Below are 15,636 nucleotides of genomic sequence, written 5' to 3'. Positions count from 1 at the left end.
TGTGGTGCTGTGCTTTGGTGGTGCCTGAGGGGTGCAGTAGGGACAGAAGAATAGAAAAAGTGTGTGGGGAAGACTGGGAAAATGATGTCAGGAATGGAGTAAGGGTGAAGTACAAGGAGAGCATTAGAGGAGCATGCTGAGACATCAAGTCCTAAAGGAAAAAGGCTTTACATTAATTGATATTTTGGGGTTTGAGGAATGAATTTTACCTGGTAGAACTGGTCCTTAATACCTTCCTGTCATGTAGTTCTTGATGCTGGCTAAGGATTCACATCCTTGGACACGTATCCAAATGTTGTGGGATCTCATACAGAAGACAAGGTTCTTCTGTATACTCAGAAGACCAAATAAACCAAACTCAGTCATCCCAGGACCACTGAACTCAGCATGGCCTTCAGGAAAGCAGAAGCCATAAGCTAGAATAAACTTCTGCTGTCTTGATGTTGTTCTTTGTGCCCTGAAAGCTGCAGTTTCTGCTGCCAGTGTACATGCTGTTCATTTTTTTCACCTTCACCATTGTTGATGTTTTAGGGATGGAGCGGGGACAATCACCCTTTTCCACCAACCTGGCAGGATGCAAACATGTTCCACAAGAAACAGATCTCTGTGTGCAGTATAGTATCAGCAGCGAGGAAGGACAAGAATAATGCATCCAATAAAGGAGGATGTGTGCCTAGGTAAATAACTTCCCTCTACCAACATTGGCAGCTACGGATGGCAAGGAGAGGAGTTTGCTTTGGATTGGAAATGGAGGATTATCAGCAGAACTGGCTTAAGGCTGTGGCTCATTAGGTTGTTTCAGCAATGAGAATAGCATTATTTTCTCAAGAAGATGACTTTAACTAGTGACAGAATAAGTATTTGGATGAACAATGCTATTGTATTCCTTCACTTCAGCATGTGCTGCAATACGCTAAATTTACTCCAACATATTTCCAATAGCATATCACTGAGCAGCAGACTGCAACCAGGGGCTTATAGTCTTCCTCTGAACTCAAATGGATTGACACATTATAAATACTTCAGGCAACAGAAAATGGAATTTTCCAGCATAGTTCTATCATATTCCTCATACAAAAGACCTGTCAAAATATTCTTTCATTTTACCAGAGTCTGCTTAGCTTCAGTACAGTTTCAGTGCATGTAATTCACATGCCACTACAGCTTCTGCAAGGGCATATCAAGAACTTAGTTTTAAAAAGAATGATACGTCCAGTAACCCAAAGTGGGCAGAAATATTACATGAAAGACACTCTAGCATGAACGTCTGTAGGTCCAGGGAGTCACGGATGCTCTAAAAAAATTAGAATGGTATCATTTGAAGTCTTGTAGATGACAGCCTGTGTGCAACCAGAATGATTAGCACATCCAGACAAATTCATAGAATCATAGAATCATTAAGGTTGGAAAAGGCTGCTAAGATCATCAAGTCTAGCTGTCAACTCATCACTGTCATGTCCACAAAACCATATCACTCAGTGCGACAAATTCAGACATATTTGTGTACGTCTTCAAATACAATGTATGTACACAGATGTGTACAAATTAGATTTTGTAGTGTATTCAGTGAAACTCAAGGAATTTTCTCTGGATCCTTGGTATGATGAGCACTTTGGCACCTGACTGACTAAATGTTCTTTCATTGGGGTTTCCTGGTGCATCATTCATTCATGGCCTGCCTGTTGTTCTTCAGGGAATTAATTATGTTCTCTTTTACTGGAGAAAAAGTGGGACGTTGCAGTCCATATGCTTAGAAAAAAATGTAACTAAGCATTACTGAAGAGTTCAGTAGAACTGTAATAATTTATAGCATGTGAAATTGTATCCGATCATGAACTCATGACTACCTGATTGAAAATTCATTTCGGTCTGGGATATAAATATTATGAAAAATAGGCTATTATAGAGAACGTCAGCAAGTCCATTCCTGGACTTCCATAGAGGATTTGAGATTCGGCTCCAATAATCATGGATATTATAGTCTCATGAGGTCACAAAGGAGGAATAATACTGCAATGCACCCAAATGAGGTACTAGTAATTCTGCAAATAACTCTTGGAGAAGTTGTATTTTCTCCATACATGCAAACATCAAATGACCATTTTAAATATCACTGACTCTAAAAAGAGCTACAAGCCATTCTCTTTGAGCCAACTGTTTTAAGAGTTTGAAAGCACAGGCCTGGGAGTCATCATTTCTGAGTACTCATCTTGAGCCTGACACAAATTCACAATTAATCCACTTATCTTCTCTTCATCTCCTTTGGCTCCCCTTAAGACAGAGTTCTTCTCCTTGAGCTGTTGTGACTATTAGGTTATAGATGTTCCTATAGAGTCATAAAAAAAAAACCCTTTCAAATCAAAAGACAAAACATAACCATGTGTATGAATATATATAAAACTAGAACAGAGATTTCAGTGAGTTATATGCAATGAAGATCTATATGGATGTCATACGGAAATCGGATGTAGTGCAAACTGCTTAGCCAGCTCTCTGTCATAACATCTTCTCTCCATATGCCAGAATAGTCTAGTTTTTACAGAGGTAAGAAGCATCAGGAGCTCTCTGCACAGGTGAGATGTGTTTCTGCTGGAAGGTATTTTGTCCTTAAGCTGACTTCCAGCAGCAGCTAAGCTGCAAAAAGTCAGTGAAGTATCTTTCAGTAAGGGCACAGCAACAAGAGGTTACAGGAGTTGAAGTTAGTCACATCTTGGAGATGGAGACAATGAAAACATCAGCATGTCCACTGGCTGGCCTCAGACTAGCCAAGCAGAAATGGAAGCATCCCTGGGATGGAGTCTGGCTTACACTGGCTAACTAACCTCACTGCACTGGCTCACTAAGAGAAGGCTGCTCTTCTTGGCCAAGCTTTCTTCAACATCTTGGCTCTGAAGAAGCAAGCAAAGACGGTCCTTCCAAGCATCTGCCAAAGCAGTGGGGATACAAGCTGTCCTTGGCCCACAGGACTGGAGGGGAACCTCCAAACGCTGCAGGTCATGGAGATACTTATCCTTCACACGGAGGATGCAGTGGGTGAGCACCTTCTCCCTCAGATATCTCGACTCCATGACGACACCCGTATTCTGCGATGATGCCCCTGTCTCTCAAGAGACACAGGCACCAAAGATAGAGATAGGGAGCAGCTTTCCCTGTGTATGGAGGCGATCAGTCATGTTACCTTCTCAATCTGAGGGGAAGAGATAATGCTGGCACAAGGACAGCAAATGAAGCCACATGAACGGTACTGATCTCACTCGGAAAAAGAGACTGTGAGAAAGGTAGGAAGAGTGGAATTCCATCACTGATGACTTGGAGCCTGAATGCACCCCACATATCTTGGACTTAAGACCTTGGATTTTTTTTTCTCCCTCCTTTTTTTTTATCCCTGGCCTGAGAGGAACAGCCTGTGGACTGTGCTTCTTCTGAACCAAACCAATTAACCTCAAGGATACTGGGTCAACACTCCAAGCTGAGGGAAGATGTGGTAACAACCAAGAAGAAAAAAAAAAAAACAACAAAACAAAATCTCTAAAAAGAGCCAGCTGCATAATGCAGTTAGACAGAGAAATACTTCTGAAGAGCCTCAGCAGCGCAGCTCTTCACACAGACACTGCATGCACAATTGAAAACCTGTCTAGGGTTGGTTGCTTAACTCAGTGAAATGTGTGGTTACGAAATTATGCATCAAAAGGCAGCAATGACATAAAACTATTGTTTGTTCTTTGATGAGGGAGAGGCCAGCTTGCTTTGCACAGCCACGATGACATTGCACCTGCTGCTCAGTGCTCTCTCTCCAGCGTATGTGCTGCCTGACGTGGCATGGCTTAGCAATGCAGGGGGGCTGGAGCTAGCTCCTGGTTTAAATTAGTCTGACTCCCCTGATTACAGTGGTGTTCTTCCTGATTCATAGTGGCAAGAGACAAGTAATCAGCTTTGTGATTTTACCCTTGTTTGCAATTTAAGAATAATCGTGCTTGCGTTTTACAATTTCAGTTGTCCCCCTAGAGAAGGCTTTTTAGAACAGCTACTTGCTGCTGTTAAGTGAAGCTCAGTGGATTTCCATTCTACTGGGTGGACTTTCTTCGAGGGCACATGGAAATGTACAGGACACTGAACTACCCTGAATGCTTGTTTTATTTTCAGCCAGTCATCTCTGGTTTGTGCCAGGATGTGGAAGCAGACCTCAGTCAATGCCAGGACAGATGTTGTACCTGGGTTATCCATAGGCAGCCTCACTATAACACATTTTCTTTGGCCCTTTGGTTGTCTGTGAAAGAGAAGAATACAGCTATAGCTCACTCATAGGGCTGACTTACAACCCTTTGCTCTTTGACTATCTCTCTACTCCTGATATGCATTTCTCTTCATGCAAGAAGCTCTCAAGATGGCAGTAGAACAATTTTACATTCTACCAACATGAAAAAAAAAACACCCATTCCATTATATTATATATATGGGACTGGAAGGTTGCATTTTGCCTTTTGGAAATTTCCAATAGTACTGAGCTGATTGATGAAAAGTTCACAATTCAGATTGCTGTTCACTTGGTAAGGGGAGTTAACAGCATCCTAAACCTCCCCGTCCACACTCTTTGCTTTCAGGCTTAGCAAAAAATAAATGAATGCATAAATAAAAAGGATTAAGCTGTGCTCGGAAAATTCCAGTCTTGGAATAATAGCAAGGATCTTCAAAGTCTGACAAATGCATAGCTTGAGGCATGATTAGCAAGCACAACCATTGTTTCCAGTACCTGTAGCAGGGGAATTCCACAGCCTCGCTTTCTGGCTGTCCTTCTTCCCTCACTATCACTTTGGCAAGGTACCAGCCACTGCTTCCTCCTTTGCCATCATGCCCTATCCTCACCCTCCTCACCTGCTTCAGTGTTACTGCTTCAACGAAGAATTCATCAGCCTTTGAGAGGGAGAAAAACAAAAAGGTAAGGTAGTATTTCTCCCTAAAAACAAACAGACAACTCAAATTTATTACTGCAATCAAACCAACATCATGAGCATGCTGCAAGATAATTCCTCACAAGATGAAGGAGTAAGTGCAAATTAATTTACCAAAGAATAAAAGCTGGAATATTGTGATAGAAGTAGAATATTAGATTCATAAATGTATGATCTCCAGGCATTTGAAATCTCCCATGTCACTGCTTGCCCTCCACAACTGTAAAAAAAACCAAAAAACTAATTTGATTATTGAGGAGTTCACATAGGCAGGAAATCCCGTTTCAAACTCTTGCTCATCAGCTTTCTGGGAGAGCCTGAGCATGTCACTCTAGACCACTGTCCTGGTGGATGATGATGGTGTTCAGCTGGGGTAGAGTAATTATTAACGCAACCCTCACTACTTCTATTATTCGGGACTCAAAATTAAGACAACTGAAAAGACAGCCCCAGTTTTCATTGTTAATGATGGGCTTCCATAAATATGTGTTAGCTACAAACTCAAAACTGCTGCATGAGGATTTAAGTTACCAAAAGCTCACTGTATCAGTCTTAGTCAATACACTCTGATGTTCGTCTTACTTATTAATAGCTGATACAAATTAATGCGAAGTAAGTGGAAGGAACTGCAGCAGGGCAAACGTCTAATTTAAAGGCATCTTCAAATTCTTTAATTTGCATCTGCAAGCAAACTTTTCAAGTTAAATTAGTAATCAGGTGCTATTGGTTTTTAAGAGTTGCAAATTAAAGACCACCTTGACTAAGCCATGTTTCTTCTTAACAGAGCATTTGAGTTAATCAGTGTAGATATAAAGTCTCCTAAACGTATGAGTTCTTAAATTTGTCAGGATCGATCTTTAAATAACTTCCAATTCACTCACCAGCTTTCAGCTCCACATGCCAAAAGAACACTTATTCATTATCAGATTCCAGTTTGCTTTATATTGTCTGGATATTATTAATCACACTGAACAGCCTTTCCTGAAATATTCTTCCTATCTTCCTTTGTTTATTTCATGCAACCTACCCTATTGCTCATCTCAGTGAGAGTGAAAAAAAAAAAAAAAAAAAAAAGTGATTATCTTTGTTTGAAATATCTTTTCTGTGAACCAAACATCTCTCTGAAACTCCACCAAAGGTCTTCAAACTAATATAGAAATGTGACTCATTGTGCCAACATTTCAACAGAATTAGACCTTCCCATTTGAGATAATGACTCTCCTTTACAATTTGAACCATCTTTTTTAAAAATAATAATTTTTAAAAAGTAATTATACAAATGCACAAGCAAAAATACAATGTTTGCGATGTCTTCATCCACAAACCTTCATATCAGAAGCAGAATGAACTTTATGACTAGGTAAATGCCATGTGTCACCTGACAGATTTTATCAGGACAAGATAAACCTGATGAAAATTCTTTTTAAGTCTACAGAACACAGTGACCTCAGGGAAGAATTGGAAATTTTGAACACTCAAAGGCAAATCCGAAGCATTAATGTATATTTAAGAAGCCTAAATCCAATGGTCAGTATTGAAAATCTGACCTCATTTTATCTTCATTTTCTTTCTTTTCCCAATTCTCAATCAAATGATGATGCAGAAGCCAGAAAATATACAGTTTTGTGATCAGATTTTCAAACTGTCCTCCACAGGAGACCGAGTATATTTTACTGATTTAAATCCAACTCTTATCATCCAAAGCATGCCTCATAATGGAACATATTAAGTAGGTTGACCTCATAAATCAGATCTGCATATTATTTGCTTGTTAATGCAGCAAGGACTTTGGCTTCAGGTTGACCTCTTCATTATTTCCAGCTTTCAGAACAGGCTCAACTTTCCTGGAGGATGGAAGTATTTCCAGAAAGCTTCCCCAGTCTGAAGACACAACTCCGAGCTCAGAAGCAAACTAGGACATTTATGCATGAAAATAGCATTGCCATGAAAGGGTACACTGCCCCTGACCTCCAAATGCAACCAGTTCCAGTCTATGATTTCTTTCCCCCTACTGCTCTTAGACAAAACAGCAGAGAAATCAGCCAAGTTTGCAAAGCCCCCAGAAAACACCTACCGACCATCACACATTTTAATCCGCACTTTCCAGCCCATCTTAAGGAGATGCTGTTGGAACTTACGTTGCCTTTTTCAAACTTATTGACGTTGTTTATGCATTTGTAGAGGACGCGGTCTCCCGTGTCCCCCTGGTCGCCGATGAGGCAGACAAAGACGTTGGCATCCGTGCCGCTGCCACTTACCATCCCCGTGCAAACTGTCACTCGGTATTTTATCACTGTGGAGGCATAAAGTAGTAGAGTAATTTCAACAACGCCATTAATTGCCATTTAAATTTACTGTGTTTTTCAAAAAGTCGCGATTGATTTTAAGAGTTCGCTCTTTCAGCTGGTAGTTTCTGCATGTGCATTGGCTCTTGCACTTCCACTAGTTATCACTAAGAAAAGAAGGAAAAAAAAAAAAAAAAGGAAGGCCTGAAATATTAAGAGAACCCATAAAACCCTCCTGAAGTAATATATGTAGTTACACTCTCCTTTGGTAAACCTCACAGCCTGGGATGTGTGGCTACATTGGAATCTGGCCATGGTTCTCCTGACATGCCTAGGGACCACTTAACAGCCTCTCTGGGGAAAAACCTTTGTTTTGATATGCAAGAGCATGGCAGAAGGAAAGAGTTAAAAAGAACCAAATGGTCTGGCACATAAGGAATGGGTGATTTATGTTGACTGCATAGCGATGGATAAGCCCAGCTGGCTCCATCTCCTTAGGCCTCTTGTAGTATGACAGGCTGGGCCGTGCCTTGTCTCCTTGTCACCTCTGAGACTTTTCTTTAGAATCACAGAATCGTAAAGGTTTGAAAAGACTACTGAGATCATCACTTCCAACCAGCAATTCATCACCACCTTGCCCACTAAACCATGTTTCCAGGTTGAGGCCACAACTAAGGCCTCCCACGCCATACAAGAAAGCATTTCCAGATAGAATTTCAGCATGACAATTCAGTCCATATACATTCATGGAAAGGAGACAGACAGCAGCCCTAGATTATTCTCACATCTTCCCTGTGCAACTGTGCATGCAAGCAGCACTTTGTTAATGTTAATGGATTAAACCTGAACAGCTAGGGCAGTAAAAACACATCCTTACCAGCACCACTGAGTTTAGGAGAGGTGCAGAGATTCTTCATGGAATCATACGAGTTGTAAGGGACCTTTAAAGGTCATCTGCTCCAAGCCCCCTGCAATGCACAGGGACACCCACAGCTCCATCAGTGCTTAGAGCTCATCCAGCCTGACCTTGGCTATCTGCAGGGATGGAGCACCACCACCTCTCCGGGCAGCCTATGTCAGTTCTTGAGTGCCTTCCCAAATGAGTGCCTAATGGCAGATGGAAGTATTACCCCTTCTCCAAGGCAGACAGGTTCATGCAGATCACCTCATATCTGACCTCTGTACACTCAAACACCCTTCTTCCCCTAAAGGCCTATCCTTTAGCAAGGGTCCTGCTGAGCAGTGAGCTCCTTCTCCCAGCAGGAAGGAGGCAGCACTGAATTACCCATGACTTGGGAGGGTTTTTGTGGTTTCATCCAACTAGGAGCAGTGCTCCTTCCCTTCCTTCCAATGCACAAGAGCTGCATTTTGGCTCTGCTCGGCACAATTGCCCCTTATGGGGAAGTGCCTGCATTTGAGCTCAAGCAGCCCTCTCCACATGCTGATTAAAAATACATTTCAAAAACAAGTTTATTTACATTTTAATAACATCTGCAATTACAATTACTCTTCCTCTTCTAAGGAGCAGCTCAGCTGCATGCAGATCACTGAGTTAATCAGAAATTTCAGAAAAGAGGGGAATCGTGGTCTATGGAGTGTGGACACCCACTGGGTGAGTTAGTGGAAATAAAAGAAAACCCACTGGCCACATTGAGCCATTCTGCTTTCCAAAACTCTTCTTTCAAGTACATTTAATCCTTGTGACCTAAGGTCAAACAGAAGCGACAACTTCAGGAGAACAACACCAAAGTTCTGAGACTTTCCTTAATTAAAACTTTAGTTGGAGCATAATTAGCCCAGTAAGAATTTCTGTTTTCTTGTGTTCACTTAAAGGTGCCTACGCTCTTGCACAACTCTTCTGTGCAACTATCTATACATTAATACATATAGCTGAGTAAATACATAAATAGATAAGTAGGTAGATAGATAAATATAGCTAAAGAAGACTTTAACGTACAAAAAGGATTGTTAAATTTTAGATTGCTTTCCAACTAAACGTGATTTATATGAGCTTCCCTTCAAACCTGGCTTTTCATGTTTTAAGAGTGACTGGAAAAAATACAAGTTGGAAAAAGACATAGCTCTGGAAATAGCAGTGTGATGGGCAGAGCTCCCCCACCTCCCAGCAGAGAGAAATCTGCTCAGAGCCAGAGCCTGGGATTTCTGATGCCTCATGCAGCTAATGATGTACACAGAAAAGACTGCAGAGAGAAAGTGCCAGAAAGAGGAGCTAATTGAATGGCACTGCTCTGCTCGTGCATCGTTCAGACAAAGAGGGTTTCTTTCTATTCAGGCCCCAAACACTGAACCCATGGCTCTCACCTGGCATGACTTCAGTCACCAGAGACCCCTCTGCAGGGAGCTCCCGCACAATCTCGTTGTCATCCTCATTTATATCTAGCCAGCGACCACAGTTGAATGAGTATTTGTCTTTTGTCAGTGTTTTCAGCAGAGTTACCTTCATTAAACCAAAACACCGCATGAGTTCAGAGCTTAGAGACAGAAAGCAACCGGCTCCCGGCAGGTTTGTGTCTGAGAAGCAGGAGCAGGTCGCAGAAAAGAAATAACAGGCATTAATGAGAAAACCATCTTCCAGAGCCGTGCCTTACAGTGTGTGCCCTCCAAAACGAGTGCAGGCTGTCGCTGCCTTTTGTCACCCTTTTGTTGGTCTTTTCCCCAGTTGCTCTGCCATCTTGTGATGATTTTATGGGTACTGTGGGTTGGAGTAATTGCTCGTCATACGCCACATCGTGACCAGTGCAAACACAGGTAATGTGTGCCTTCAGCTGGGGACAGCGGGGTGCAAAGCAGGCAGGGTGTGCTGGATAATGCATGTCCTTTTAAATCCTTTAATGCGTGTTGTTCATCATCAGGAGGAATTAATTTTTAGAGAGGAATCTTCTAGTATTTGAGTAGGCTGGGATGGCCATTTGCCACTGCCAGACTGGGTTCTAACATTCACCCTATCCAAACTAGAGGGCAAAAATAATAAATAAGTGCTTTGTAAAATACTTTTTTTTTTTTTTTTTTTTTTTTTTTTCTGGCTTCTTTGCAGCATTATGATCCTGTTTCTGTAGCACTGACAAATCCAGGACCTTGGCTCTAAGCTTCAGTAATGAGGTCGAGTCACAGACTGGAAATACCAACTTAGTATTGAGTTGAGAATAAAAACAAACCAAATCAGAGCAAAACACGACAGAAAAGAGGAAAAACAAACAACAACATCAACAAAAAAACCAACACACCCAATTCAAATATTAGGAATTATTAGGGGGGAAAAAAAGCAAACAAAAAAGGGGAAAATACTGTTATACCATTGTACAAATGGTATAACACAGAGCAACCCTTGGACAGCGCTTGCATTTCTGATCCCCTCAACCCAAAACCAGTAGACTGCACAACTAGGAAGCACCCAGGAAACAGGAACAGAGATTGACAAAGATCAGGAGTAGCTTCCAAATGAATAATGAGCAAATAAGGTAGGAATCTGCTTAAAGATTGAGGAGCAGGTAAAGAGAGGAAATGATAAAGGTCTCTAAAATCACAGGTAGAATAGAAAAGGCAGAGGGATCCACTGTTATTTCTCTTTGCTACAAGAAATAGCAGTCATCAGATGATGCTGGTAGGGCAGTTGAAGGCAAGCAGAAGGACGTAATGAATTTGTGAAGCTCTTGCTGAAATCTGTTGTGGTTGTTGAAAGCTTGAGTGTTCAAAGGGAGAAAGAAATGTCTGAACAAATAAATGGAAGAGAAATCTGTTAAACTCTTTGCATTTAGTAGATCTGCTCAGGAAGGAAGCATTCCACTGGGAATAGCCAAAAGATGGGGAATACTAGGGGGAAGTAGCATAAATGCTTGTTCTTACTTTCTGTAATCATGCATTTACATGACATAGGAGCTAGGTGGACTTTTGATCTCATCAGTATGTTTTTTCTTGTTGTAGAAAGTGAATGGCTGCACAAAGGTGAAGTAATCTCAGCACGAAATGTGTGAGGACTGGAAAAAAGCATTGTTCAGTGTTCAGCTGAAGTTCCATGGTGTAAAAATAGATGCAAGAGCAGTGGGATTTATGTGCAGCCAGCTCAGTGCTGAAAGTGTCAGACTTGCTGTCCACAGGAGGCTGACTTTGGCATCATCACCATGTTTGCTCAGACAGCTTGGCCCAAAATGAGTCTTAAACAAGCTACTAGATCCTTTTTGGCTCCCCAAACACTAATTCTGTGCAGAAAAAACACTCACAGAAATGTAGATCCATGGAAGGTCTGAGCACTCTTGCTCATCACTAAATGGTACTGGCCCAAAGTATAATCAGTACTTTCCCTTTGATAAAGACCCCACTCAGACATCTTCTCCCACCATATGGGAGACACAGCAGTACTTGATGCTCTCAACACCGTTGCTTTGGTTGGCTGTATATGCTTCCACAGGCTCCCTGGCTATGCAAGAGAGTAGAATCTGTCAAAGCACATTAGACCCACGGAAGAAAAATCCCTAAGTGGTAAATTGTGATTTATCATCACAGATATTTACGGCTGCAAAGCAAAGTGTTTATTTTCTTAAGTGCAGAAAAAAGTCTTCCAAGTGCTAGAGAAGGAGTAGTGGTGAAGCTTGGAGATGAATTTGCTGCCCTTGCAGACTTATATGAGGGCTGATGGCACAGTAATCACTGCTGATGGAGCAAAGGAAATTTGATGGAAGGTCAAACAGATCAAAGTTGGACTGAACTACTGAGTGGGACGGGAGGGACAAGGAATTTCCTCCAAAAATATGCAATGAATCCATCTCTCCATGCATACTCTTTCTCAGGGTACAGTGCACTCTCCTTCAATTCAATTTCGTGCAGGATTTCCACCTTCACCCCTCAGCCAACACAGTCTGTAATTGGAGGCACCTTTGTGCACTGCACACAGAATCACAGAATCACAGAATGGCTGGGGTTGAAAAGGACCTCAGTGATCATGAATCTCCAACCCCCCTGCCACACGCAGGACCACCAACCTCCACATTTAAGGCCAGCCCAGGCTGCCCAGGGCCCCATCCAACCTGGCCTTGAACACCTCCAGGGATGGACGGGGCATCCACAGCCTCTCTGGGCAGCTGTTCCAGCACCTCACCACTCTCTCTGAAAAGAACTTCCCCCTGACATCCAACCTCAATCTTCCCTCCTTCAACTTTATATCATTTCCCCATGTCCTGCCATTATCTACCCTTGTAAAGAACTGAAATTCATTAAACTCAGTGATCAGCTGAGTAACACAGTGGTCCAGCACTGATAGCACACAATTGACCAATTTGGCTTTTCAGCTGTGCCTTTCCTTACTGTCCTCTCACCTTATCCAGGTGCCAGCCAGCAAAAGGATTTCTTTTCTCATGCCATATCCGAAGCTTATAAAATGTGCCCAGATCAGGGAGCTCAATCTACAGAGCATAAAAACAAAACAAAACAATAAAATGAGTATTATCCATTTCTGTAAGTCAACAAAGCACCCACATAGAAGACACCGCTGAGCATCTCTTAAGAGCCAAATCAGAGAGGAGTCAAAAACTAAACTAAAATACTAATGCTATTTCAAAGTAATAAAACCCACTGCACAAAAATAGCTTGTGGACTCTTTTCTGGAGAAGACAACATGCAGATTGAATTCAGACAGTCTTGATCATGAAAGCTCTTTGAAACCTTCCAATAGGGCTAAAGCCTGCTTTGAGCATCAACTCTTTTTCAGACTTCTTCCTCTGGTAGGCAGTTATGGCTGCTGATGCTTTGGCTAAGTCATGAATTGAAATCCTTGTTTTCTAAATTTTTCTCTGACTACACCCCACTTAACCTTTGGAAACACATCTGTTCTTAGAAGGGGAAAAGAGGAGATAAGAAAAAAAGGCAGCTACTCCCAGCCTCTAAACTCAATGTATGCTTTAAGGTCAGCCCTAAACTTGGGCTCATGGAGGGTCATGTCAAGGAAGCTGAAGTCAAGATAACCAAATAGCACTATTGATACTCCTGTAAAAAGCTGATGTCCATTTAAATGGCACAATCTAAATGGACAGAATAGTGCAAAGTAACTGGGACTGCAGGTAACAACTATTTGCTTCACTTTATCACACTGTGACTTGAAGTCATCACCACCTGAGCATTCTGGAACAACAACTAAAGTCCTGTTTGGAGAAGACAGGCCACATTCATCACTGAGGAAATGGTCTTCATCACCAGCAAACTGAATGAATTCACCTCCATTTCAGAAAAACCATAGAGGTATGGACTGCATGCTGCTGATTTTCTGCACAAGACTGAAGTCAATACCATGGAAAACCTTACTTGGCCAGATTTATCACAGGCCCGTGATTCATACCATGAATTTGTCGGTTTGTCCAGCTTCAAAGTTGTCTGAATTGTTGTCCAACTTCATCTCATCTGACTTTCCTTTGTCTCCATAAATCTGGAAAAAGATGGTGGCATCGGTCCCTGCGTTCTTAATGTCACTCGTCCAGATCCACAGAGACCAAGGATTTTCTAAAAAAAAACACCAAGAAACCAACCACAAATGGAATCACAAAAGAATCAATTATTTTAGCTAAAAATGCAATTTTAAAGGCATTCTATTTAGAAACACAATTCTTTCTTTTCCCTCGCTTGTAGAGATAGCTGGATGGAATGAAGGAAAATCAGCTCCTACATAGCATCTGGGAATGAGATTTCCTGGAATTATAATTCTATTTTTCAACTTCAAAAAAAATGGGAAAACACATAAATGACCAATTTGCAGCTGAGCCATCTTCTATATCATACACTTCTAATAGGGTAGATGAAGGACATGCTCTACCTGTGTATTTTTGTATACTTCTCCAGCACTTACAACTGCAAGGCCGTTATCCTTAACAACTTCACATTCCTCTCCATGTCAGAGGATGGTGATGCATATGACAAGGTGACATTATTTTCTTAAGAGCCCCTCATCTGCACTCTATATTGGTAATGCTTCACATCTGCAGGCCTTGCTGCATCTACAGAAGAAGGAACAAATTTCCTTCCCAACTCAGACATCAGCTGAATTATTAAAAAAATCCTAATGAAAGAATTGCTAACCTTTTTGGTATGCCTCAGACCACATGAGCACAGGTTGACCTTCAGAGCCCGGAATGGAATATAAAAGTATGATGACGTGCATACAAATTAAATTTTTACTGATCTACTCAGCATTTGGTTGTAAAAAAGGAGGTGACTGCCACCCCCCAAAAAAAGGAGGGGGAAGATCAAACTTTCTTTCTAAAAAAGTCTCACCCCCGCTTGAATAACATTCACAAAGAGCCTCCTGTGAAAATCACCAGCCAGCTTTATCTGAGCAGAAACAAGGCAGAGGCAAGTCAGTGAGTACCACATGATAGAGCAGCCTGGTCTCCTGGGGAAGAAACAAGGGGCAGCGGAGACAGCAGGGACTTCTCTGTCTGCTGGGTTTGGCCCTCTTGACCTCTTGCTGAGGGGATGCAGAGGCAGTGTATGCAGGGATGGGGAAGGGGGCTCGCACCAGGATTAAATGCTGATAGAGCTTCCGCCTGCTGGGGAGCAATGTGCAGATGTTGCTCCGGGACTGACTTCACCATGGATACCCAACGCAAGGATGAACCCAGCATCGATCAGCTCACAGAAAGGGACAGTCCTGCACACACGGGGAGAGAGGCGAGATGACAGTACGGGTCTTGTCTGACTCCAAGTCTTACACTCCTGTAATCTGGCAGCTAAAGGTCACGGATTTCTCAGGGCTAATGCTCTCTGTCTATCTCCTGCACTGCAGCAGCAGGGGAATTAGTCTGTCAATAACAATCAGAGCTGATAATAGAGGGTTAAAGGTTGCAGATGCCTCAGTTAAATGGACCGAGTGGCAGGCGTGATGTGGTTGTAACACTGACAAACATTTAGATAAAGCTTATTTAAATGAACTGCTGTTTAGGCAGGAGCCCACCCTGAAGCACACGGACTCAATCACGTCTGTTATCTTAATTAAAATGTTTTTCTTGCACACAGGTGACCCAGCTTTGGTGCAAAACTCGTGGCTGAGCACTGGAGCAGTGTATGGATGAAGGAGCAGTGCCTATTCCAGGGCTGCTTCTCTGCACAAACACGTGTGCTTGCCTCCCTCTAGAGAATAGGCTTAAAACGCAGAATATGCGTGCCATGAGAGAAACATTTGGCAGCTGGACAGGACTGAGAGATGTTTTTTTTCTTCAATGTCCAAAAGTGGAAATGTTGAAGTTAACAGGAAGCATGAACAAGACTGCCTGCATGATTACCGGCTTGGGTTTTCTTCCTGTTTTCCCTCAGGTTTCTCTTTTTAGTATATTTAGGTTTTGTTTCCATCTGGAACAGGTACCTTTTTCCTCTATTTTACCGGTGTAAATGTAGCCTAGCTT

General features: G+C 42.0%; 1 protein-coding gene across 1 annotated transcript in view; it reads right to left on the bottom strand.

The window, feature by feature from the left end:
* Nucleotides 1-15,636, bottom strand: part of LOXHD1 (lipoxygenase homology PLAT domains 1) — a 126,056-nt gene that overhangs the window by 70,438 nt on the left and 39,982 nt on the right. Inside the window, exons 10-14 of the mRNA XM_085213657.1 lie at nucleotides 13,581-13,741; nucleotides 12,565-12,651; nucleotides 9,557-9,692; nucleotides 7,088-7,242; nucleotides 4,751-4,911 (exon numbers count right to left, since the gene is read on the bottom strand). Coding sequence (XP_085069783.1) covers nucleotides 4,751-4,911; nucleotides 7,088-7,242; nucleotides 9,557-9,692; nucleotides 12,565-12,651; nucleotides 13,581-13,741 — 700 coding nt within the window. The remainder of the gene's footprint in view (nucleotides 1-4,750; nucleotides 4,912-7,087; nucleotides 7,243-9,556; nucleotides 9,693-12,564; nucleotides 12,652-13,580; nucleotides 13,742-15,636) is intronic.

This window comes from Meleagris gallopavo, chromosome Z (assembly GCF_905368555.1).
Source record: "Meleagris gallopavo chromosome Z, MGAL_WU_HG_1.1, whole genome shotgun sequence".
Classification (NCBI taxonomy): Eukaryota; Metazoa; Chordata; class Aves; order Galliformes; family Phasianidae; genus Meleagris; species Meleagris gallopavo.
This window is presented reverse-complemented; position numbering and strand designations above follow the sequence as displayed.